Raw genomic sequence first — 23,811 nt, 5'->3', positions numbered from 1 at the left:
CGAGTTCCTCCAGCATTTGTGTGGCCACACAATCTAGTTTCATTTTAAAGTAACAATTTTACTTATGAGAAAAGAAGAATGTTAGATGCTGGAAATCTGAAATAAAACCAAAATTTGTTGGGAGTATCCAGAGGTCAGGCAGCACCTGTGGAAAAGAAACTGTTGACGTTGTTAGATTGCCTTCAACCTGCAAAGAGCATTTGACCTGCAAAGTTAACCAGACTTTTCTCTTTACAGAGGATGCCTGGCCTGCTGTGAGTTTCTATTTCTAGACTGTACACGTGAAAGTATCGGTCAATTCTCAACCCCTGAAAACCAGAGGTTCAGTTAAATAAAATCTAGCAGACAAGGAGAAAAGGGAAAAGAAACACCTCAGCAGTTTTGTATGCATTTTAATAGTCTTTACCAATTGGTACATTAAGATTTTAATATGCAGAAAACATGAATAAATCTTGTTTTACACAGTTTGATAGCAACAAATCTGACTGTAAAACACACAGCAGTATATACATTCCTTAACTGATTGCTTGTACTGTGTCAATAGCTCAATTATCTTCTCACAGTCCTGGTAACTTGTAATCGCAACCTTTGCTTCTGCTTGCAAAATTACTTCTTGCCATAGTGTCAGTGATGAGTACAACGTCTACTTGGAGGTTCACTACTGGTCTTCAGGAACACCTTAGGAACACTGAGGGAAAGGGCAGGACTAGAAAGCAGCCAATCACGTGATACAGTGGGAATGGCAAAGGTCAATTAACAGCCAGTAAAATAGCTGACAAAACAGTTTGAAGGGTTAAAAATGGCTTCAGTGGGAATGGCCATTTAAGAAGAGTTTGAACCAGGCAATTCACAAAAAGAGGAAGAGGCAAATAGGAGTAGCAGGATACTGACAGTCGACTGGGCTTGGTGAGTCTATACCAAGCTTTCAAAACTACAGTGCTCCATAGCCCCTTACACTTGCTAGCTACTAGGTTGGTTGAGTGCCTTAGACATAGCATTGGTCACACCACACACGCACTGAAGAAAGCAGGACGGTTTTTTTTTGTTATTTTAAAGTGCAAGATGCTATACAAGTTCTCTTTTACAACTTCAATGAAGGCCAAATCATACTAGATGGTTTCAACCAGTCTATATTGAAGCGTTTTATATTACGGTAAACCACGATTTGGAATGGGCACACAGGCAGCTAGGGCTAATTTCTGGAATGTGTATAGAGTTTTAAAAAAAGCTTTTCGATTACCGCAAGCGAATATGCAGGTTATTCCATTTAAGAACAGTTTCCTCTTTATAACAGATGTTTCTTATGTACAGATTTTTGGATCGAAGAGGGCAAGATAAAAAATAATTTTGGTCAAGACAGATTTCATGTTGAAAAATTCTACATGCTCTGAAATGGAATGAACTGTAATTCATTATAGGTCAAAAATAAATGAAGATAGAATTTAAGTTTAGAGTTAAATCACCTGTTCAGAAAATATTTTAAATATCCTTTGAAATAAACCAAAATTGTTGCCAAAACTTTAAAACAGAGCTATGACAACGACAGCTTCGTGTTTTTCACAGCACCTCCGAGCTTTCATTAACGTACCATTGAATCTATTTTCTTAATAGCATTCACTCATTGCAGACTTGTCAGCAAGAGTGCCATTTTAGGTCAAGTTTTGACAAAAGTGCTTTAACAAAAATTACCAGCAAAAAAAAAAATCTTGAAATTTGACTACTGTACAACTCTGGTACCATAAACTGCCTGTATTGGTTGAATAGACTTTGCTTTCATTTTAAGGTGTCAGGAGAGATAGTTGCCGCCCATTAAGGTAATACACAAGAGTATATTTCAAGTTCTGAAAGCAAAGAAACTCCTTTCGAACCAAGTTCAGAAACTTATTATTGCATAAATTGACGTTGTTATATTTTAAACACAGGTAAGGGAGTTTATTCAAAAACCTTTGCTTTGTAGGCAGTTATGTGTACTTTTGTGACAACAATCAATAACGAATACAATCTTATTTGACTACCAGAGCTGAAATCTATTTTTTCAGAAGAAATACTAGTAAGCAAATATTTTAGAATGTTTGTCACTGAAATAACACACTTCAGCTCTCAATGTTTAAGGGGAAACATGTAGGTTATATACAGCTGTAACAAAATGGTACGAAAGTGCTGTAGACACAAGTTCAACTGCAATACGATAAATGTGTCTTTTTTGCAGGTAATAGTTGCTATTGTCCAAATCACAAACTTTGCGATACCAATGTATCAGAGATTTCATGAAAGTGTGAGTCGCAAAGGTCAGAATGATAGCAGAAATACACAGAAGAACGGAGCAGCGTGCTTGTCAAGGCCAACTTAAAATTTTGGTTGACAACTAGGAACTTTACCCAAACGCAGCTATAAATTACTATACTGCATTCATAACAAGTTTAAAACATTACACGTGATGCATGGCATGTAATTTACAGCTGCTACTGTGAATTACGGCTAATGAGCACATTGTTCTTCCCGAAATTGATGTTCACAGATTCACAATGCTGGAATTATCTGGCTCTTTTACTGTTGCTGCTATTGAGCTACATCAGTTACAATGGCAGGCAGCCACTAAATTCACAAAACATCACTGCACACTCTCCAGAACGAACAAGAAATTGCATTGATTGGACACGACAAAGCAGAATTTGATGCAATTCCTAATGCGGATATGGCATTTTAAGTTGCACTTTTTCCCTCCTTTCGACACTGGCTCCTTCATAAGCTATGCATTAGCAAAGTCCAGGAGAAAAGTTCAATTCATCCAAAGACATTTTATAAATTGATCATGGAGAAATTATGGAAACTGGTGGTGTTCTCTATGATTTTTTTTGCACATAAAAACTGAAAACAAATAAGTTTCCAAAATGAATTTAAGGTCCATCTTTCAACTGGGCTATTGCTTAAGTCAAGACATTTTAAGATAGTATGGTGCATATTTTACTTTATAAAAGCACAAAAGGCCTTTTTAATGATTTGTTATTCTAAAGCACCGTTTAACTGATTGGTGCTGCCAATAGACGTCTACGTAGCTTTTTTTTTTTTTTTTAAACACCATTCTGTCCTAGAAAGCAAATTCCTTTAAATATTTCAAGTTGTAGAGTACATCCTTCATTAAATAAGCGTCCCCTGCTTCAAGCAGGGAGTGTTGATAGGATTAGGCACAAGATTTCCATATGTTTTAAATAAAAAAACAGCTTTAAAATAAATTGCAATATTTACTACAAAATTTCTCTTCAGCATGTTTTTCCCTAGACATTTACAAAAATGCTCAGTTTAAAACAAAAAGATATCCTAGTTAAAAGCATTGTGTATTTAGTGGCTTTTTAAATGGGGTGAATATTATATCACTATTTTTTTGTTAAAACATATGAATACAATGTGTCTATATTATGGAAAATGGTGCTACAAGGGCTCCATCGTTAGAAACAACAATTTTTAAAAGCAAGCTAGGTATTCACACATTTTGTTTTCAATTTTAAAGCTTATGTACTGTCCAACCAAATCTAACAAGTTTACAGTGTGCGCCAAAATAAATTTGTCAGCGCTCAGAAGCATTACAGTTAATGTAATCCTTGGATAGCATAAACTCAAGATTCTCAATATAGTTCCAATGGAACCATAAGACAGATACCATTCTGCAGGGGTCAAATGCTCAAATAAGCAGTCTTCAGCAGTCACGTCCTTATGACCATTGTTACTACATTTCAAGGTTGGAGGATGGGTTTAGAAAGACGAGTAGTCCCATTTATCATAAAGTGAAACCCAATGTTAATGTTAATCCCAACCCGAGCGTGGGTATCTAACAATGGTCGTCAGAATTTACTCATTGTTCTTTTTGAGCTTAATGGATATTGGTTTGTAATCACTTACGCCAGGTTAATAGAATGGTAGACAATTTATGAACAACACAGCTACACATTCATTAAATAAGCCCTAGTACCACACAAAGTGATTCAAGGATTACAGAATCAACACATTTGGTGCTTCAGATAAAAATGACAGTGAAACTAGAGATAATTTCCAATGACCCAGAACATCATTGTTGATTTAATTTCAGTCATTTTTAGTGCCCTAATTATCCAATCAACTTCTGCTTTCCAGGTCTAATATGACCAATGCTAGCCCTTGTTCTTTACCTATGGTACTTCTAGACAACGTATGTAATTTACAGTATACAATTCGGATTCACCATGCATGAATACTTTTGTGTAACATTTAATAGCTCAATCTACATCCAGAATAATTTACATTAAAGGACAATAGTTATTAAACAGAGCTCGAGGGGTAACCATGGTAACTGAGTGCATCTGGAGGGGTGGGATTTTGGGTGGTGAGGCCGGGAAAAAAAGAGGGAAAGGAGGAAACAAGATCAATTCCATCAGCGGCACTCCCACACCTTTACCGTTTGATCTACACTTCCAGTGACAACAAATGGACCCGTCTTGTGGAAATCTGTAGAAGAAAATGCGAATTAGATACAGGAGACAAAATTATCAAGAATTAGAGATTACACATTTTTATCTCCTAGAACAGGTGAATCTGTTATGCACCCTATCCCAAAGCCAATACATCTTTTCCAGAGGGGACACCAACACTGGAGAAAGACCACCAGATAGAAAATGGATTAAGGCTTTGTATAACATAATTTCTTCCTGTTTTTTTTCCCCCCTACATACCTTGAAGAAGGGCTCAGGCCCAAAACATGGATGCTGTGCGATCACAGTTCCTCCTGCGTTTTTGTGTATACTGCAATCACAGCGTCTGCAGAATGTTTCTTACCTTATTGAGGACTCAATTTTAATGGAGAAAATAAGAGGGAAAAGAAAATCTTGTTTGGATCCAAGAATGTACTGAATGACTGAGCCAGCACATCATGTAAACGTTGTCCATCTTTTTAGCACCCCACGTGCTCATGGCCTGCCAGGCAAATTAAAGAGGTGTTTCTCCCAATATGTAAAAATGCTGGAGAAACTCAGGAGGCCATGTTGCATCAATAGGAAGTATCCCACCATTTCCCTTTTTATTCTCCCTTTGCCTCATCGTTTTCTGCAGATTCTACGACGCACCTAGACCAGGAGCAATTTACAGTGGCCAATTAAACTGACGTTTTTGGCAGATGTGTAGGTAAATTGTTGAATCTTGCGAGGGAGGGGCAGGGTGTGGTGAGCATGTTGGGAAATAAAGGCAGGATCAATTAATTTTAAAAAATTAAATTCAGCAAAACCGCATCATTACAGGCCCTTTCATCCCACACCACACAATTGACTCTCAACCCCCGTATGTTTTAAAAGGTGGGAGGAAACCAGAGCATCTGGAGGAAACCCATGCAAATATGAGGAAAACACACAAACTCCTTCCAGACAGCACTGGATTCGAACCTCACACAAACTCCTTCCAGACAGCACTGGATTCGAACCTCACTTGCTGGGGCGGTAACAGCGTTGCACTAACCGCTGTACTAACTGTGCCACCCCTAATGTAGGATTTGCACAAGTGGGCGATTGATGGCCAGCAAGGGTGGAGTGTGCATTTCTTGAAGATTCTGTGACCCACTACCACTCTCTCCGAGCAAGTTCTTATCTCTATGTACCCTTTGAAACTCAAATTCTGTTTCTCTATTCTGCAGCTGCTGCTCGACGAGCTGATATTTTCAGAGGGTCGAGACTGCAGAATGCTGGAATAGGGAGCTAAACAATGGGCTGTAGGAACTCAGCAGGTTGAGTGGCATCATCGGGGGAACTGTCAAAGTTTGGGCCAGAACGGAGTGCACAGTGGAGAGATAGCTTGTCTAAAGAAAACTGGATGCAAGGGGATGAACTGGAGACTGGTGAACCAGGAAATGAAGGATGACTGACAAAGACAATTGATGTCAGACAATGTGAGAGAGACAAAAAAAAAAACGCCACGTGAAGGAAAAGGAGTCATACAGAATAATGGTGGTGGGGGTGTGATAAGTGGAAACAAAGGCTGCCGGTGCTGGAATCCATAAACCATGACAATTGTGGTATAATAGATAGAAATGAGGAGTAGGGAAGAGTACACTGGTGACAGAGGTGAGGAATGTGGTGGAAAAGGATGTGGTGGATAATGAGTGGAGGGTTGAGTGGGTGGAAAAGGGAGTGAAATAAAAGTAGCTCAGAAGAAGAGAACTTGTTACCTAAGACTGGAAAATTCACTGGTTGGCGATAAGTCTATCATCTGATCAGCCATAATCTTATTGAATGGCAGAACAAGCTCAACAGGCTAAAGGCCTATGTTCTCATACCTTTGGGCAGTAGACTGTCCAGGTGGATATGAGGTGTGGTTCCTCTAGTTTGCAATGGGCCTCACTCTGGCACTCTTCCCGTACCACAAAGGACACCTTTAAACAGCTTGTACATATTACTAATTTCTCTCTCTACATTGTGGTGAAACATTGATAGTTATATAATCAATAATAATTAAAGCAATTTAAAGTGGTGATTTATCCAAGAATACTAATAACATTGACTCCTCTTCAAATATTCTGCACTAAAAAGTAATAACAACGTTTCGGTCCAGAAGCTTTTATCTAGACATAAACATTAAAGTAGCAGCAACAACAAAAAAAAATGCATTGGCACTCTATTCATTTCTTAAAATCTGATCATCTTTGTAAGATGTGAAACACAATCATTCAAACACAACTAAATTTCTACACACCAAGAGAGGTAACAAAGTGTTCATGTGCATTCAGGGTCTTCATGCACCGTTTGTTCTTGTAGTCCCAGACTCTAATAGTTTTGTCATCAGCACAGCTCACAATAAACTTTCCTCCAGGATGAAACAGGATACCACGTACCCAGTTATCATGGCCAACCTACATTTAATAGAAAGCGTAATTAGGAAATTTTCCACTTGAAAATGTAGCAACATATTGCCAGTGTCATCCCTTGCAAAAGGAAATGTGGACTAAAAATATGATCACACACAAATATTTGGTCTTGTATCTTATTCTAATCTTCACAAATATGAATTTTCTTTTCTTTTGAGCTGATGGAGTATGGACCATTAACTTCACTGTTACAGGCAAATCAACTTCATGGCAGAAACATTTTATGGCCATTACTAAGCCTACTCAAGAGTGCATTCTGAGATATTTTGATTAGCTTCACATAATAGCCAACCTCTCAACTGGGAAAAAAAATTCATTGCAACTTGAATAAACAAAGACTATCTGGTTTTAAAGCAGACAGTATATAGTACAGCCATCCAGTGAAAATTTCTAGTTAAAGGGAGCCTTTTTTAAAAATGAAAAAACTTAATTTGAAGTTACTTCACGGATTCTACTTTAATAAAAAGTCTTGAAATAATGTTAGTAAGTTAAACCTGCAGTGAGCACATTGTAGTCATACATGAACATATCCAATGTTTTCAAATTCAAAGTTTACCATTAATGGTTCAGATTCTGGTTGCATCTTTAATTAGATAGTTTTGATTTAATGTTTACAACTTTCCTCTTAACCATTAATTTTTCAATTATTGCCATTTGCACAAACATCTTTCGATTAACATAACATAACAATTACAGCACAGAAACAGGCCATTAGGCCCTTCTAGTCCGCACAGAACCAAACACCCCTTTCTAGTCCCACCTCCCTGCACAATGCCCATAACCCTCCATCTTCTTCTCATCCATATACCTGTCCAACCTTTTCTTAAATAATACAATTGACTCCGCCGCCACTATTTCTCCCGGAAGCTCATTCCACACGGCTACCACTCTCTGAGTAAAGAAGTTCCCCCTCATGTTACCTCTAAACCTCTGCCCCTTCATTCTTAACTCATGTCCTCTTGTTTTAATCATTCCTCCTCTTAACGGAAATAGTCTATCCACATCCACTCTGTCTATCCCTTTCATAATCTTAAATACTTCTATCAAATCCCCTCTCAACCTTCTACGCTCCAAAGAATAAAGACCTAATCTGTCCAATCTCTCCCTATACTCTAGATGCTTAAACCCAGGTCACATTCTGGTCAACCTTCTCTGCACTCTCTCCACTCTGTTTATATCCTTCCTCTAATTAGGCGACCAGAACTGCACACAGAACTCCAAATTAGGCCGCACCAACGTCTTATACAATCTCAACATCACCTCCCAACTCCTATATTCCATGCAATGATTGATAAAGGCCAGCATACTAAAAGCCTTCTTCACCACCCTATTCACGTGAGTTTCTACCTTCAGGGAACGATGTACCGTTACTCCTAAATCTTTCTGCTCTTCTGTATTCATCAATGCTCTCCCATTTACCACGTATGTCCTATTCTGATTCTTCTTTCCAAAATGAAGCACCTCACACTTATCAGCATTAAATTCCATCTGCCATTTTTCAGCCCACTTTTCTAAGCAGCCCAAATCCCTCTGCAATCCTTGAAAACCTTCTTCATTATCCACTATTCCACCTATCTTAGTATCGTCTGCATATTTACTAATCCAATTTACCACCCCATCATCTAGATCATTAATGTATATAACGAACAACAATGGGCCCAATACAGATCCTTGAGGCACACCACTGGTCACCGGCCTCCAACCTGACAGACAATTATCCACTACCACTCTCTGGCCTCTCCCTTTCAGCCAATGTCCAATCCATTTGACAATCTCAAAATTTATACCTAAAGACTGCACCTTTCTAACTAACCTTCCATGTGGTACCTTATCAAAGGCCTTACTGAAGTCCATATAGACAACATCCACTGCGCTACCCTCATCCACATTCCTAGTCACCTCTTCAAAAAATTCAATCAGATTGGTCAAACATGACCTTCCTCCCACAAATCCATGTTGAGTGCTCCTGATCAGACCCTGTCTATCCAGATGTTTATAAGTACTATCTCTAAGAATTTTCTCCATTAATTTACCTACCACAGACGTCAAACTTACAGGCCGATAGTTGCCAGGCTTCCTCCTTGAACCCTTTTTAAATAACGGAACCACATGCGCAATGCGCCAATCCTCCGGCACTATCCCCATATTTTTATGGTCCCTGTCTGATTTACACTCTTTCTGAGCCATTTATACCCCGCCTATTAACCACACAGAACACCTCTTTTTCACCTCCTCTGTCACCACCAAATTCCATCCCTTCCCTAAATCTCTACTTGCTAATGCCCTGTTTTTTTCTCCTGGTTCCATTGAAAATTTCAATGAAGCCCTCAAAAAACTACTAAAAAGTTGTCATTTGGTTTCAAATATTAGTGAATAGTAATATGGATCTATAGGATAATTTAAATAACAGTAAGTTGTTTGCTCCATAGAAGACTAGTTATTTAGAAGTTAAACAGAACTTGTAACATTGTCTCTGCAAGTTAACAGATCAACACAATAATTGTGGTGGACCAATGACAGGGGAACCCGAATTTAATGTGTCCTGATTTAATACCAACCTGGATATAACGCAATCAGCCAGTGGACCCTTCTTTTCCTCTTTCTGGAACTGAAATAGTTTTCAGATCAAAATGGAATGCACGATTAGAAGATGTGATCAAGAATAAAAGTCAAATCCAAGTTGCACACAACCGTGGCATAACTGAATCAACATTTTGTGGCTGGAAATCTCAAGAAGATAAATTACACACGTCACTTTGGAAAAATGAGGAAGAGGCTGGACTAAACGCCAAATGCATGAAGAGAGCCAAAGACTTCAGCCTCGATGATTCCCTGTACGAGTGGTTCGTTCAAGCGTGCTTAGAAGGTCTTCTGACTTCCAGGCCTATTCTCAAAGTTCAAGCAGAGAAATTTGACCAGCTGATCAACAAAGAGACCTTACAGTTCAAATCTAGCAATTGATGGTTACATTGGTTTAAACACTGTCTGGAGAAATTCACTCAGCAGAGAGTGCCGCTGCCAGTAAATACCTGGCAGAACTAAAAACTCTATGGCTATGTTGAAGAACAAATGTACAACTGTGACGAAACAGGCCTCTGCTACGAGATGATCCCAGACCACACATGGTCTGGAGAAGATGACCCCCATTGATGTGAGGGGTTCAAACAACGCAAAGATCACGTGATGTTGTTGTTTTGTGTTAAAAAGACAAACACAAGTTAAAAACCACTCATAATTGGAAAATTTCACTCGTTCTGCTGTTTCCACCATGTCGACATGATGTCATTACCGTTGAAATACATGCATAGCAGCATGCTTGGATGACCAGTGTCATCTTTGTGGTTTGGTTTTACAGAACTTTTGTTCCTGCTGTCTGCGCTCATTTGTATAAGCAAAAGCTGGAACTCAAAGCACTTCTTTTGCTTGACAACTGTCCCACCCACCCACCAGCTCCAACCTAGTAAGTTGCGATGGAAAGAGTTTCTTACTTCCCAAAAGACACAATATCTAAGATCCAGCCCCTGGATCAGGGGATCATCTCTGTGTTCAAGCAGAATTACAGGCGTGAATTAATTTGTAGAATTGTAGATGAATCAACAACACTGGAAGACTATTTGAGAAGCATGAATGTTAAGTAAGTTTTCCACTCAGCTCCTTGTGTGTGGGGAAAAATACTGGGAGTCTGCGTCCAGCCTTTTCATCTTGACAATCCACCAAGGGAAGAGGAAGATGATGAGCAAGAATTCTTCAGCTTCACAGATGAAGAGGTGGGTGAGGTGCAGAGGCTGTTTGAAATTAGCAGAGGGTTTTCACCAGTGATATTCTGCCGATGATGAATGCCTGACATACGAGCGAGCATCTGATGGACTTAGAGATTGTCCGTAACATTATTATAGCACTGGTTCCCGACAATGAGGAGCCTCCACCCCCAAAAGTGTCTGAAGCCATTTGAGCACCTCAAGGTTAGCCAATGTTGGCTGAAGACCCAGGATGTGGACCACATAAAAATCCTCCAGCTCTGAAGCATTTTGAATTTCGCTCACCGCCAGCGATCTGCTGTGTTCAGGAAATGAACGCTCAATTGTTTTTTTGAAATAAAATGATGATTGTAAGAAATAAAAGATGATTGCAAATACAGATATTGTACACGTGTTCTATATTTTTTTTAAAAAACGCTGTTTTTTTGTGACCCTGATTTAGCGTGACCATTGCGTTATAGCGGGGTTCCACTATATATGCAAAAACCATTCTTGATAGAGTACACAAAAGTGTTACTTAATGGCAAAGTTTTTAAAGCTAGAGAATGTAATTTTCTGTCCTTCAACAATTGTATCAACTAACACAAAATTACAGTTAAATTAATTATTCTTAATTAGATAACTCATTTTTTATAATATAAATCAGCTATTCTTTCTCTCGTGCTCACTCACAATGGACTATGGATTCTTGGGTAACTATAACCTATACAAATAACCATTGATATAGTGGATGCTCAAAGATTACTCATCAAGGGTGAGAAAATAGTAAAAACCTAACTATTATAAACTCACTGGAAGACCACATGTAAACTTTTCAATGAAAAGCTTATGCATTTCAACTAATGGTATGCACTCACCAGTGTCATAAGGCACATTCCAATGCTAATATCCCACATCTTAATTGTCTTGTCCCTGGATCCTGATAGGAGGAAAGGTCCAGGTTTGCCACTCTTTTTAGTCTAGAAGATGTTAAAAGTACGTTAAAATTCATTAAAGAAAACAAGATACTCTACCGAGTCAATACCAGATTTATAGTTACATTAATGACTGAATCTATTTCCAGATGATCAGTTGCACGTGGGACAAATATTTTCTAATGGTCAGATGAGGCAAGCTTAAGCATTCAGTTTGATGGCAAGCCCCTAGACTCGAGGATAAATGCCTTTCAATGTTAACTGTGTGTCTGAAGATGAGAGAGGCCAATAGTGATTGTCGATCTTTGGCAGAACTTAGAAAGGAGGAATGGTCCTTTGTTGCACCCACTTTTCCATTTCATGCCATTGCTGTACAGTTTCAAAATAACATCACCCATGCGCAGCATGCTCTTGGTTCATAGCAAAACAGTTAAATGTACATAAGGCCTTGTGGTATTTGCAGATTGTACTTCATTTTTTTTCATACCTGTGTAGCTGCTAAGTATCGTATTTGTACAGAGTTAAAAAATATACAAGACTGACTTAAACAATACATGCAAATGACTCCCCTGTTACGGTGGTGGGAATTGCATTGAGTAAATAGTCCACATCCCCATTTTCTGTTACGCAGAGCTGCATCATGAGAATTTAAAGGCATTTTACTTTTCTCCCCGCATCAATTGATTCTGTATTTCAATTAAAATAAAACATGCTGGAGAAACTGAAAAAAGTAGTGTATTTTATATATCTAAGATAAAGATACACGACCAACGTTTCAGGCTGGAGCCCTTCATCAAGGTAGGAGCAAAATGTAGGCAGGCGCCCAAACAAAATGTTTCTCCAGCATTGTGTTTTTACTTCAATCAAGGTGTCTGTAGACTTTCATGTTTCCCTCTGTATTTCAATTTTTTTAGGTAGTAATTTGAGTATTCTAGAAGGATGAATTTCTGTAAACCCTCAATGAACATGATGGAAAAAGCTCAAGCTAAAAGTATTCACCAGAAATGGAAATGGATTATAAAATGCTCAAAAAAATTCAATGTAATATGGACATTCTGAAATAATTCTAGAAACAGTCAAGTACTAAATATAAAGGATATCAATTTCATGGAGAAAAATTCAAACAAACAATAAGGCGAGATAGATTACCTTCCCCACAATCACAAACTATGTCATGCGCATTGATCTGAGAATTACAAAATGGTATAGCATTTAGAAGAATTGTCGGAGGGAGTAGTTATTGGCTATTTAACTATATTTTGTGTATAAATGGATGAAGTTTTGATTTCAGTAACTAACCATTTCCTAAATCAATTTTTCTGTAACTATTATGTTCAACAGTAACGACATAAAACATGGACACCAATTGCACTGTTTTAATGAAAATGACACAAGATTTGCAGTTTCACAAAACTTTTCAAAGTTCCAAAAAATATGGTTTATGAAAAGTCTAAGCAATTTTGAACTTGAAGGATCGAAATAATTTGTAATTTTTGATTTGATTATTTAAGGAACACAAATGATTAATGCCAGGTGCAATGTCTATGAAGCCCTCCAGAACAGATTTTAGTAAATGTGTTGAAATGCTTCAAAGGCTGGACATTGCAGCAGCATGGAAAATCTTGAATTATCAAGTGGCTGCAGATGCTGAATGTGGAGGAAAAAAAAAAATTCTTTTAGAGGAACTTAGTGGGTCTAGCAGCTTCAATGGGAGAAAAAGAATGGTCAATGTTTTGGGTTGAAATTTCTTTGGATCTGAAATCTCCAATCCAATGGTAAAGAATTTTGATTTTGACTTCCTAGAGTTAAGAGCTGTAGAGCATGGAAGCGGGGTTTTCAGCCAAGCTGATTACTTGAGCTCATCCATTTGCCTGTGTTTGGCCCACAACCTTCTGAACATTTCCAATGCATCTATCTGCCTAAATATGTTTTAAGTATTACAATTGTCTATCACTTCCTCTGTTGGTTCATTTCACATACCCACCACTGTGTGAAAAAGCTGCCCCTATGGCTCCCTTCAAATCTTTCCCTTCTCCCCTTAAATTTCAGCCCTCTATCTTAGATGATCCTACCCTAGGAAAAGAAAATAAGTCCCTCATAATTTTATATATCTCTGCAAGACCACCTGTAGGCTCTTACATTGCAGGAACTCCCTAGCTATCTGGTCTCTCCTTACAAGCCCTTCAGTCCCAATAACATTTTCTGCACCTTTTCCAGCTTAATGATATCTTTCTTATAGCTAGACAACCAGTACTGAAGACATACTCTACCAAAATATATTTTGTAGCTGTAGCACAACGTCACAATTCCTAGACAATATTATTCCAAAACATTTTCAATTTAAATTCAAAGTTTCTGCAAGGATAACACCATTTTAAACCAGTTATTGTGCCATTTATCTTGTAGAATATCGAATGGAGAACAAAATACAGTGTTTAGTTATTGACAATACTCTGTTGTGTAAAGACAATTTAGATCAGGGGTTCCATGGTCTGGTTAAGTTTTATCTATATGAAACCATGAATACATCATAAAAGAACACTGAAAGCGGCACATTTTTTTTGCAGTATCTTAAAAGCTATTAGAAATAACAGAGTAACTGAGGTATGTTATGCAGCACCACGAGTTAAATGTTTCCAAAGATTTCAATAGAGTCAACTGTATAAAACAAACCATTTTCAGTGAAAATGTCTCATGGAATGCAAGAACTGGTTTTAAAAAAAACACTGGACAACAAACATTTTGTTTCCTGAAAACTTTTGGGTGTATTTTATGGATTTTGGGCTGCTAATCACGAAAATCACCTTAAAATTTTTCCTAGCAGGTACCTTTTATATAAAAAAAATAACCCATTTTTGTGATTTCCTGTGATATTTTAAATCTACTTCAAGCCTACAAAAGCATAAAGTGCAACAGGTTGTTGAAAATTCATTTTCTGCATTCGCACTTGGACGTCTTCCCGGCTGATCTCGGTGCAGTCAGTGACGAACACGGTGAAAGGTTTCACCAGGACATTGCAACCAGGGAGAAGGCAAATGGAATCCTTAAGTGCTGGCTGCCTTTTGTTGGACACAAGAGGCATCAGATGCTGAGTACAAACAAATATCAGCAGCAAAATGTTTTTAGGTCAGTTGAACAAACGCAGTGTGTCAGCGTCATTCTGCAATTAAACGTCCTAAATTCAATAAACGGTAATTTCATGTTTCTCCAACTTCCTACATGAAATTATCTTTTGTTCAGCTTGAAGATGTCTATCATAATGTCCAATGTTTTTCAAGAAGCAAACCTTTTTGGGGGAAAAAAAATTGTTGTCCAGTGTAATTGGAACCTTTGTGGAGCCAGTTATTACATTCATTCCTCGATGGAAAATTACAAATCTTAGATGGCATAACTGATGAATTTGGATTTGAATAGAATATTTCTACCTCTTAAATTCTTACCTCAGATCCTGTTGCTTCCAAAATAGTTGGGTAGGAGCTCTCTGGTGCCCAAGAAATGCATTCTACAACATGTTCATGCTCTCGAAGTTCAGCTTTACATTCCTTTGTGGCTACTACCCATACACGCACTGTCTGATCATTGGAACAGCTGGCCAGAAGGGTTCCATCCTGGTTGGGTCGAACCATGCGCACCCATTCTCTATGACCCGTGAAAGTCTTCACACAATAACTAATGGTGTGTAAAAATTAAAAAAGTGAAATTATTTAAAACTGAAAGAAATACAATAAACTTGAGAAAGTCTCTTTATCAAACAAGTAACTTGCTTGATTTCAGAGAATAGGACTCTCCAATTCTGGCACTTGCATTCAATGCTCAAATTTTTATCAATATAGTAGCACTTTATTACTGCAAATAATTAATGGACTGCACAACATTGCAATTTAAAACCAGTTTTCCAAAACTTCATAGAATTGATATTTAGTGTTTAAATTTAATTTCATACAGATGAATGGGATTAGCAGAACTCCAAATATCCTTCCTGTATGATTTAAATTATTAAAATCCATTACATTTATCTTTAACATTTCTTTTTGTAGCAGAGTTAAGTCTCAGACTAGATGAACTTATTGAAGGATTTTTTGTTATTAAACATTGTTGTAAAATGTGCAGCCAAGGCAGCTTGAATGCAAACTGCAATATCTATAACCAGTAGCTAAGGAAGTAACATACGATGTCCACAATATTATTAACTTTAAAAAAAAACGTTAAATATCCTGATCTCACCACTCGGCAAATTCCTACAGGTATATTATCTACAACTAGTAAACAGATAAAATTCTCAAATTTGAATGGCGTGTAATTACCTAGCCAAATAACAGTAAAAAGAACCACCCTCAGGGAGGCCAACACTTGCCCCTGGCTTTCTGGGAGATCCAAAATTAACCTATCTGTCCTCTCCAATAAGTTTGTATTTTACTTAAGATGCATATTGGAATGGTCTCAAAATCAATTAGTTCATGTAGCACAAAGTACACGGTGCTTTAACAATCATGTTCTCCTTAAATCCCTCACTTCAAACGGTTTTTAAGTTGATGATCTGTTATCACTGACATTCCACCAGTGCCCAAAACAGGAGCAACAGTCAAAGAAGAGTTAAGGCCAAAAACTCATCTGCTTGTACTTGGCCCAAGAATAGACTCTTCAGCCCACAAGGTCTGCATGGAATATGATGGCCAAATTAAACTAAACCTCTGCTCCTTGCACAAAATACATCTCTCTCTATTCTTGCAATTCACATGTCTATCTAGAAGCCTCGTAAATGCTACAATCGCATCTGAATCCAGCGTTACCCCTGGCATCCTGTTTCATGCACCCATCATTTTAAAAAAAAGTTCTTCTCTAAAGCCCCCCCCCCCCCCCCATCTTTCATGCACATCCTCTAATATTTAATAATTTCACCCTGGGGGAAAAATAATCTGATTATCAAATTGAACAGCATGCTTGAAGTAGACAAACTTCTACCTTAGCCTTCCACACCGGAGAGAATCTCCTTTCCCTTTCCAAGGTCTGCACATCCTTTCTAAATGGGAACATCAGAGCTGCATACAGTACTCCAAGTGCAACCCAACCAAAGTTTTGTATAGCTGCAACGTGACTTCTTTATTCTTATACTTAATACCCTGACTATTAAAGGCTAGCATGTCAAATCCTTTCTTTATCACCCTGTCTATTTGCGTGGTCACTTTCAAGGAGCTATGGACCTGGACCCCCAGATCCTGGTTCGTAAAGGCTCCTTGGACTCCTGTTAATTGTGTCCTTGCATTTGACCTCCCAAAGTGCAGCACCTCACATGCATTCAGAGTGAACTCTTCTTGCCATTTACTGCTGCCCATATTGGTTATTGATCCATATCCGGCTGCATTTCTTTGAAATCCCTCCACAATCCCAACAGTCTTTGAGTCATTTGCAAATTTACTCACCCACCCACCCATTTTTTCATCCAAATGTAGACTTGGTTTCTCGTATGAACACAGATGTGGCCTAGCTGATGCCTTCCTTTCCAAACTTGGAAGCTGGACTTGTCAGAGTACAAATATGCTGCAATTCTCCATTAGTTACATGAATCTACCCAGTGACCATAGATCAGGTTAAACCTTGTGCAAGGAGAGAAAGCACACTTGAAGATCTCCAAGGGAGCAGGATCATTCTGTTCACAAAGTCTAATATTTTTAATTGTTTAAGGGTTTCAATCTTATTTTGTTTTCTAATTGATTTAATAGTTTCTGAATGTTAGAAACATTTAAAATCTTGTCAGTTAATCTCAGGACTCGCATAGTTCATTGCATTGTATAATGCCACACAAGGCTATAATAGCCCATGGACATCATTTTGAATCAGCAAGTATTCAGATAGTTTATCAATACCAGTGGATGCTAAAGAGACAAGTTCACTGTTTTCCTTGCAAACTGGTGGAAGATGGGAGCATATTGCCTTCGCAATAAATTATGGACGACTGTGTCAAGCTGCTCTTCAGAACCATAGCTCATCAGACATGACATCAACCTGGTCAATCTACAAGGTGATTACCCTATTGTTTTATTGTATTTCAAAGTTTGCTCGAACTATTGGGGTCTACTCTGTTCATTACCTTTAACAGCCCAACTCCATTGCTATTTTGACTTAACAATTCATTTGCTATAGTATTACATATTAGCATTTGAAGTGTTTCATCATTTGCAATTTCAAATTATTAAACCCCATATACAAATCCATCAAATACAAAAAAAATTATTGTATATTAAAATGCTTCGTAGATGGAAAATCAGAAATTTGGAAGTGTAATTTACTCAAACTGAAAAATGCAAACTAAATTGAAACAGAGTTTACTATACTGTACTTTTGATTCTATGACTACATCAAATGGATTTCAGTATCATGAATCATAAAATCAGAGCTTTCAATAACTCATGAAGATGCATTTTACATGGAATAAATAGGTTGTGGAATTATCATTGCAGCTACTAGAATTTATTTGGATTATCTGGACACTGCTGATGCAAAGTTTATTTTCATATCAAGGACTTTTTTTAAAAAAAGATACATACTTAATTAGAAATATTAGCATACAAGCTGTTCAGAATCAGAATTTACTATCACAAACAAAACACAAAATTTGGTGTTTTGCGGCAGTATCGTTGCGCAAACATTCACATGCACCACCCTACTATAAATTTTTTGAAAATAGTGCATGAAAAAGTACGGCAGAGTCTGTGGTTCATTGATTATTCAGGAGTCTGATGGCAGTCACATTTGTATACAGGTTTTAAGGAAGAAAAAAAATATTCCAGCTTGCTTCATACCTGTAATTTGTTAAAACTTAGTAAGCCTTGAGAGAAATACAGTACGGAGCCGAACCGACCTCGGGCTCCTAGGCAGGATTGTGGTCTTGATTGGGATACGTCATAAACTGTTATATGTCGGTGATCAGCGGTGGCCAGCAATTTTTTTTTTGGGTGAGAATTAAACATTTTAATGCTCAAAAAGCCTCAACTTGTTTGTTGTTTATTTAAACATTGTTCCAAGTGATTTACTGTTGTTACTGGGATTTTTTTTTTTAAAAAATGACCGGTTCTCCATAACAAAAACTCGTTTATCTGAAATGGGCCCAAGTACCAACCGTTTCGGATAATCAGAGTTGTCCTGTGCATAGATGTTGGAATCTTGAACAAAGAGTTGAAGAGACTCAGCATATTAGGGCAGCATAGAGAGAAATGGACAGTCAATGTTTCAGGTCAGGACCCTTTATTGAGACTTTTCTGGTCTACATTTATGAAACAGAAACTCAAAAATTTGTTCAAACACACTACTTCTACAGATAAATGCAGTGACAAATTCTGCATTTGAGTCAAAAATAAATTACACTAGAAACTAAATTCACCTAAAAACAGTGGATATTATTTGCACACTTACCCAGTTTGGACTTCCCACATTTTCATGGTTTTATCCCTTGAGGCAGACACTATGTGATCTCCATTAGGCATGATAGCTACTGACGAAATATTATGATCATGGCCTGAAAATGAATTAGATAAGGTTTCAAGTTTTTTTTTAAAAAAAGAGAACCCATCTTGAACATAAATTTTTTGGTCCCATTAAAAAGTCTATTTTTTTTCTCTTTTACAAATTTTTTTAAAACTGTTGAATACAAGAGCAATCTTGTTTAAATGTTTTTATTTTTATTACATTTTTGTCAAATTTTGATCTTGCAGGTTAATGATGGTGGTAACATTAAAGCATTGGCTACATTGCTTAGCATCAATTCAATTTCCAAGCATTCCCATGTGAATGGAAACTCCTCTATTGGGCTTAAAACCTTGTGATAGGGTGAATTAGGCTAAATGTCCTACTCTCGTATTTTGCACATTGTAAGAATTCGCACATAAGACGCGAGGATGGATGGCTGAGGTGGAGTTGATGTTGGCTAATGGAAGGGACATCAAGTAAATTTAGCACTTGGGGGAAAAAAAAACTAAAATCATTCAAGTGAATCAAATAATTGTATCAGACAGTAAAAGATCCCGAAGGGGCAACACTGCCAAACAATCCAGTTTTTACCTCTCAACACAAGAAAGGTTTCAACATGCTATTCAATGATTAACCTAGCACTTGGCTACATCACATTATTGATGGGTCCATTCTAGATATTATGAGTGAGAAACACACAATAAAAATTGGATCTGAAGAGGGATGAGGGGTCAATATTTTCCATACAATGCCAAGGGATTTAATCACACACGCCCAAGTCCATATCCCTGTATACACCTCGACTACAAAATACCAGAGACACAATTACATTCAATAAGAGAAATACAGCTCCAGCCACCATGTAGAACCATACCCATGCTGAATGTGAGAACAATGCAGAAAAAATTTAATTCATACAGATTTACTTTCCTTACAGATTTACTTTCCTTTACATAGGCTGATCAAGATCAATCCATAGTGGCATTAGCTAACTGCAGTCCACCATTTCTGACTAGAAATATAGTATGGCAAAATGGGGTAAACCTGTCATCTACAAAATGAAAAGAAATTTAAAGCATTTGAGTGTAGTATGCTTTTAGAAAAATTCCTTTTGCCTTGGTTTAATATTTTTGAAGAAATGGTTTCCACCCACTGCATAAAAAGGGATATTCTTGCTTTTTATACCCTTCCCCAGGAAAAGAGACCAGACTCTCACCATGCATGGTCCTAATGCATTCAAAGCTCTGGAAATCCCAAAGTTTAATGGTCATGTCAGCAGAGCAGGATGCCAACAGCTTTCCATTCTGATCAAAGGAGATATCTTGTACAGAGTCTGTGTGACCTTTCAGCGTACGTTCAAAATCTCCAGTCTCATAGTCCCAGACCTAACCGGAAAATATAAAAAGAGTGAAACTGCAACACATATAATGATTTTTTTCTTCCATTCAGAGAGCACAAAAAATCAACCATCTTAATGAATAATTAATTACTTGTGTGTTGCTTGACAACACAATCCACACCACTGCTGTAAAACTAATGCCAAGGTATCAGGAAGATGGATGACGAATGACATCAAGTCTGAATTTTAATTTATTCTGAACAGACTTTGAGGTTAATATTAATGTGAATATAATTTTTATGAATGACCCATGACTTGCTAATAGAAAGTTAATAGATCTATGTGCTAGATCCTTTAATTTAAGAGTCTTTCTATTAATAGCTTATATTTGGAGCACATGATCATGAAATAAATCTATTAATGGAAAATACAACTTCAAAAAACAGAAATATACAAACCAAAATCACAGGCATTTTAAAAGTTATGGTACTGAAGTGCAAAGGAACAGAGTTATTCAAGGTGTTCCAATGAGGCATCGCCAACTTGCTGCTTCTCTTTGCACAGATGCAATTGACCTGCTGAGTACTTCCAGCATTTTATATTTATTTCGAGTTATCAAGGCACAAGCTTAAAAATGTTATTGTTTTGATCTTCGCCTGTCCTAACCTAAAGGCACTTGTTGAAAAATATAGTTTCAATTCCCTCCATGGTTGTGCGATCTATTATTACCAGTCAGTAAAGATATTAAGCGTGTTCCTGCCTGGAATGTGGAAATAAGAATTAAGCCTTTACCTCCATCACCACAATTAGAATAGATTAATGAATTTCAGCAAGCAGCTGTAAAAATTCTTGTCAGTTTGGTAGACAAAGTCATCTATTGCTACAGTGATCTGAAGCATGACAAGCTTCCACTCTAAATTTTAGCAATTTAATTATGTACGTGGATAATTTTAAATATACAATACAGTCAAATGAATGGAACCTCAGTGGGTTATATGTGAGCAGCTATTTGGGTAACCCTGTACAGCAAATATAGCACCTAATATAGGTTTAAGTGAAGGAAACCTACCAATCAACTTTGAGTATCTTTTGCCAAGCTCTTGCCTATCGATATGTCAGGAGGAGTTGTTCAATGTGCGGGACTTCAGAAAGGACTGAAACTATCACAAAAATCCAATTATAACACTGCTATCATCAATAATAAAAGCTCTCCTTCCTCCAAATGTAAAAAGTTTGATGATGTAATTATACCTATTAACATTTAGCAATTACACAGATCGATCAGCACAGTGATTCGATTTGATAGATATCACAGCCTTAAAACAAATCCTAACGGTTTGTGACAACATGATAGTTTTTTTTTTAAATCTTGGAATTAAATACTTAATCTTCCAAATCACCAGGTAATTAAGCAGTAATTTAAATTATAGATGTGTTGGATGTTATTCCTTGCTGTATTCATAAGAATACAGATCATCGTGTGTCCTGATTTCTGGACTATTATGAAGGATTTGCGGATAAAGGAGACAGGGATGAGTGGGCGGGATAGTTTGCCACATGCATTCTCCATTAGCTTTATTTAAAATAGACTAGAACGAGAGAAAAAGAGAAATAACTTTTACTTGAAAGGTTTAAAGTGCATTAACATTCTTACAAAGTTCCTCACAAGTTAACCATTTGGCAACAGCAAATGTTAAATCCTGAAATTTTATGAGTATCATAAATCAAACCTGAACATGTCTGAGAAAATACTGGAATTACTTATTTAGTGAAAAACCTATCCTGCGGCTCTTAGGAATTTTCCTCCATTGCCTAATAAATAGAATACATCCACTGCTAAAACACTGTCTACTTACACTTTGACATCCTTGGATGAAGCACTTCATTGGCTAACACTTATAACTTAGTAGCAGATACCATTGTGGAAAAAATATTAATTATTAAACGAATGCTCAGAAGGAGATTTAAAAGTGCCAATCTGAACTACATCATGATTAGATATAATATACTAACATAGCATCTTTACTGTTGCAGAGATTATATGCATCTTCCTTGGTATTATTAATTCCATCATGGGCAAACATGTTTGTTTTCTACAGAGGGAATTAAAGCGTGGACATCACGAAGAGCTGAGCATCTGGACTCTACATGATCAAAAGGACTAAACTGGAGAAAGTCAAAATCCTTTTCCTTGATTGATAGTTTGTGAATATTTTAACATGAGCTCTTGCCCTGTGAAGGCAAGAATGTCAAGATTGAGATCACCCATAATGTTCAAAGCCTCCTGACATTAATTTTCCAAGATCATGCAGGAAAACAAAATTGAAGAGCAGTGAATACATCAAGAATCAAGGAAAAATGGGAAATAAATTAACAATATCCAAGGAGGTCATAGTGGAATTTTTAACATTAGAAAATAAAGTTTTTTTTTTCTAAAATAGCATTTTCCAGATGAATAAGGTTGCTTCAAATAATACCAAACCAGGAAAGACAGATATGATATACAAATTAACATTAAAAATACACTACAAAGCATAATGCTTTCAAATTTTATACACAGCTGCTGTTTAATTGGTCTGACTTGTACTCAAATAAGTGAGGAAGGTAATTTTTGCCGTATAATATTTTGTCTGCTTAAAAGCATACAGAATAGAAATGTCACCCACAGGAAAAAAAGTCTCCTTTTAAGAAATAGTTATAACCTTTGAAAATGTATCCATTTAAACCAACTCTAATTATACTCTGAAGGCTATATCACCAAGAATGAATTCCCCAAGTTATTCAATTATTAATGCGATCCACTCCTAGAAGATGTGACGAGTCGGTCACATTTTCAGCCTGTTAAATGAAGTTTCAGTGCTTTATTAAAATTGCCCTGATCAGCTATAAAATAAATAATGCCTTCACTTGCACTTAACGAGTGTAAACAATTGGGTTTAAATAATCAGCTTTTAACCAATTCAGCGCTCCTTCAATATCCAAAGTCAAAACTTCACTCCTGGCCAAAACTCCTATGCGTAATGGAAGAGTTAAAAAAAGTAATTAAGACACACAACTGACAATTTATTGGCAACGAATTTCATAACACTATATTCTGATTCATTCTGTTTGATGGTAGTTGTGTTTTGAGGTGTTTTTTCCTCTCCACTCTTCAAATGAGCATAGCAATTTGGCCAGGAGTGAACTTTTGACTTTGGACATTGAGGGTGCACGGAATTAGTTGAAAGCAGATGGTTTAAACCAAAAAGTAAAACATGAAAGTCTGCAGACACTGTAATTGAAATAAAGCCACAATGCTGGAGAAACTCAGCAGGTAAAAAATGGTGTATTTTATTTCGTAAAGATACAAAACTAACATTTCGGACTTGAGCTAAGGTATGATGAAGGGCTCAAGCCCGTAACGTTGGTTATGAATATCTTTGCGATATAAAGTACACTGACTTGCTGACTTTCTCC

At 37.1% G+C, this 23,811-nt stretch overlaps 1 protein-coding gene across 4 annotated transcripts in view; it reads right to left on the bottom strand.

Moving 5' to 3' along the window:
* Positions 1-375: 375 nt before the first annotated feature.
* Positions 376-23,811, bottom strand: part of LOC138750003 (lissencephaly-1 homolog) — a 90,310-nt gene continuing 66,874 nt past the window's right edge. For all 4 annotated transcript variants that reach the window (XM_069912155.1, XM_069912154.1, XM_069912153.1 and 1 more), the window contains 6 exons: positions 20,233-20,401; positions 18,963-19,065; positions 14,993-15,221; positions 11,496-11,597; positions 6,709-6,865; positions 376-4,479 (listed from right to left, as the gene is read on the bottom strand). In XM_069912155.1, the coding sequence (XP_069768256.1) occupies positions 4,406-4,479; positions 6,709-6,865; positions 11,496-11,597; positions 14,993-15,221; positions 18,963-19,065; positions 20,233-20,401 (834 nt within the window). In that variant the 3' untranslated portion in view covers positions 376-4,405. The remainder of the gene's footprint in view (positions 4,480-6,708; positions 6,866-11,495; positions 11,598-14,992; positions 15,222-18,962; positions 19,066-20,232; positions 20,402-23,811) is intronic.

This window comes from Narcine bancroftii, chromosome 14 (genome assembly GCF_036971445.1).
Source record: "Narcine bancroftii isolate sNarBan1 chromosome 14, sNarBan1.hap1, whole genome shotgun sequence".
Classification (NCBI taxonomy): domain Eukaryota; kingdom Metazoa; phylum Chordata; class Chondrichthyes; order Torpediniformes; family Narcinidae; genus Narcine; species Narcine bancroftii.
The sequence above is the reverse complement of the archived record's forward strand: the minus strand, read 5'-3'. Positions and strand labels throughout refer to the sequence as shown.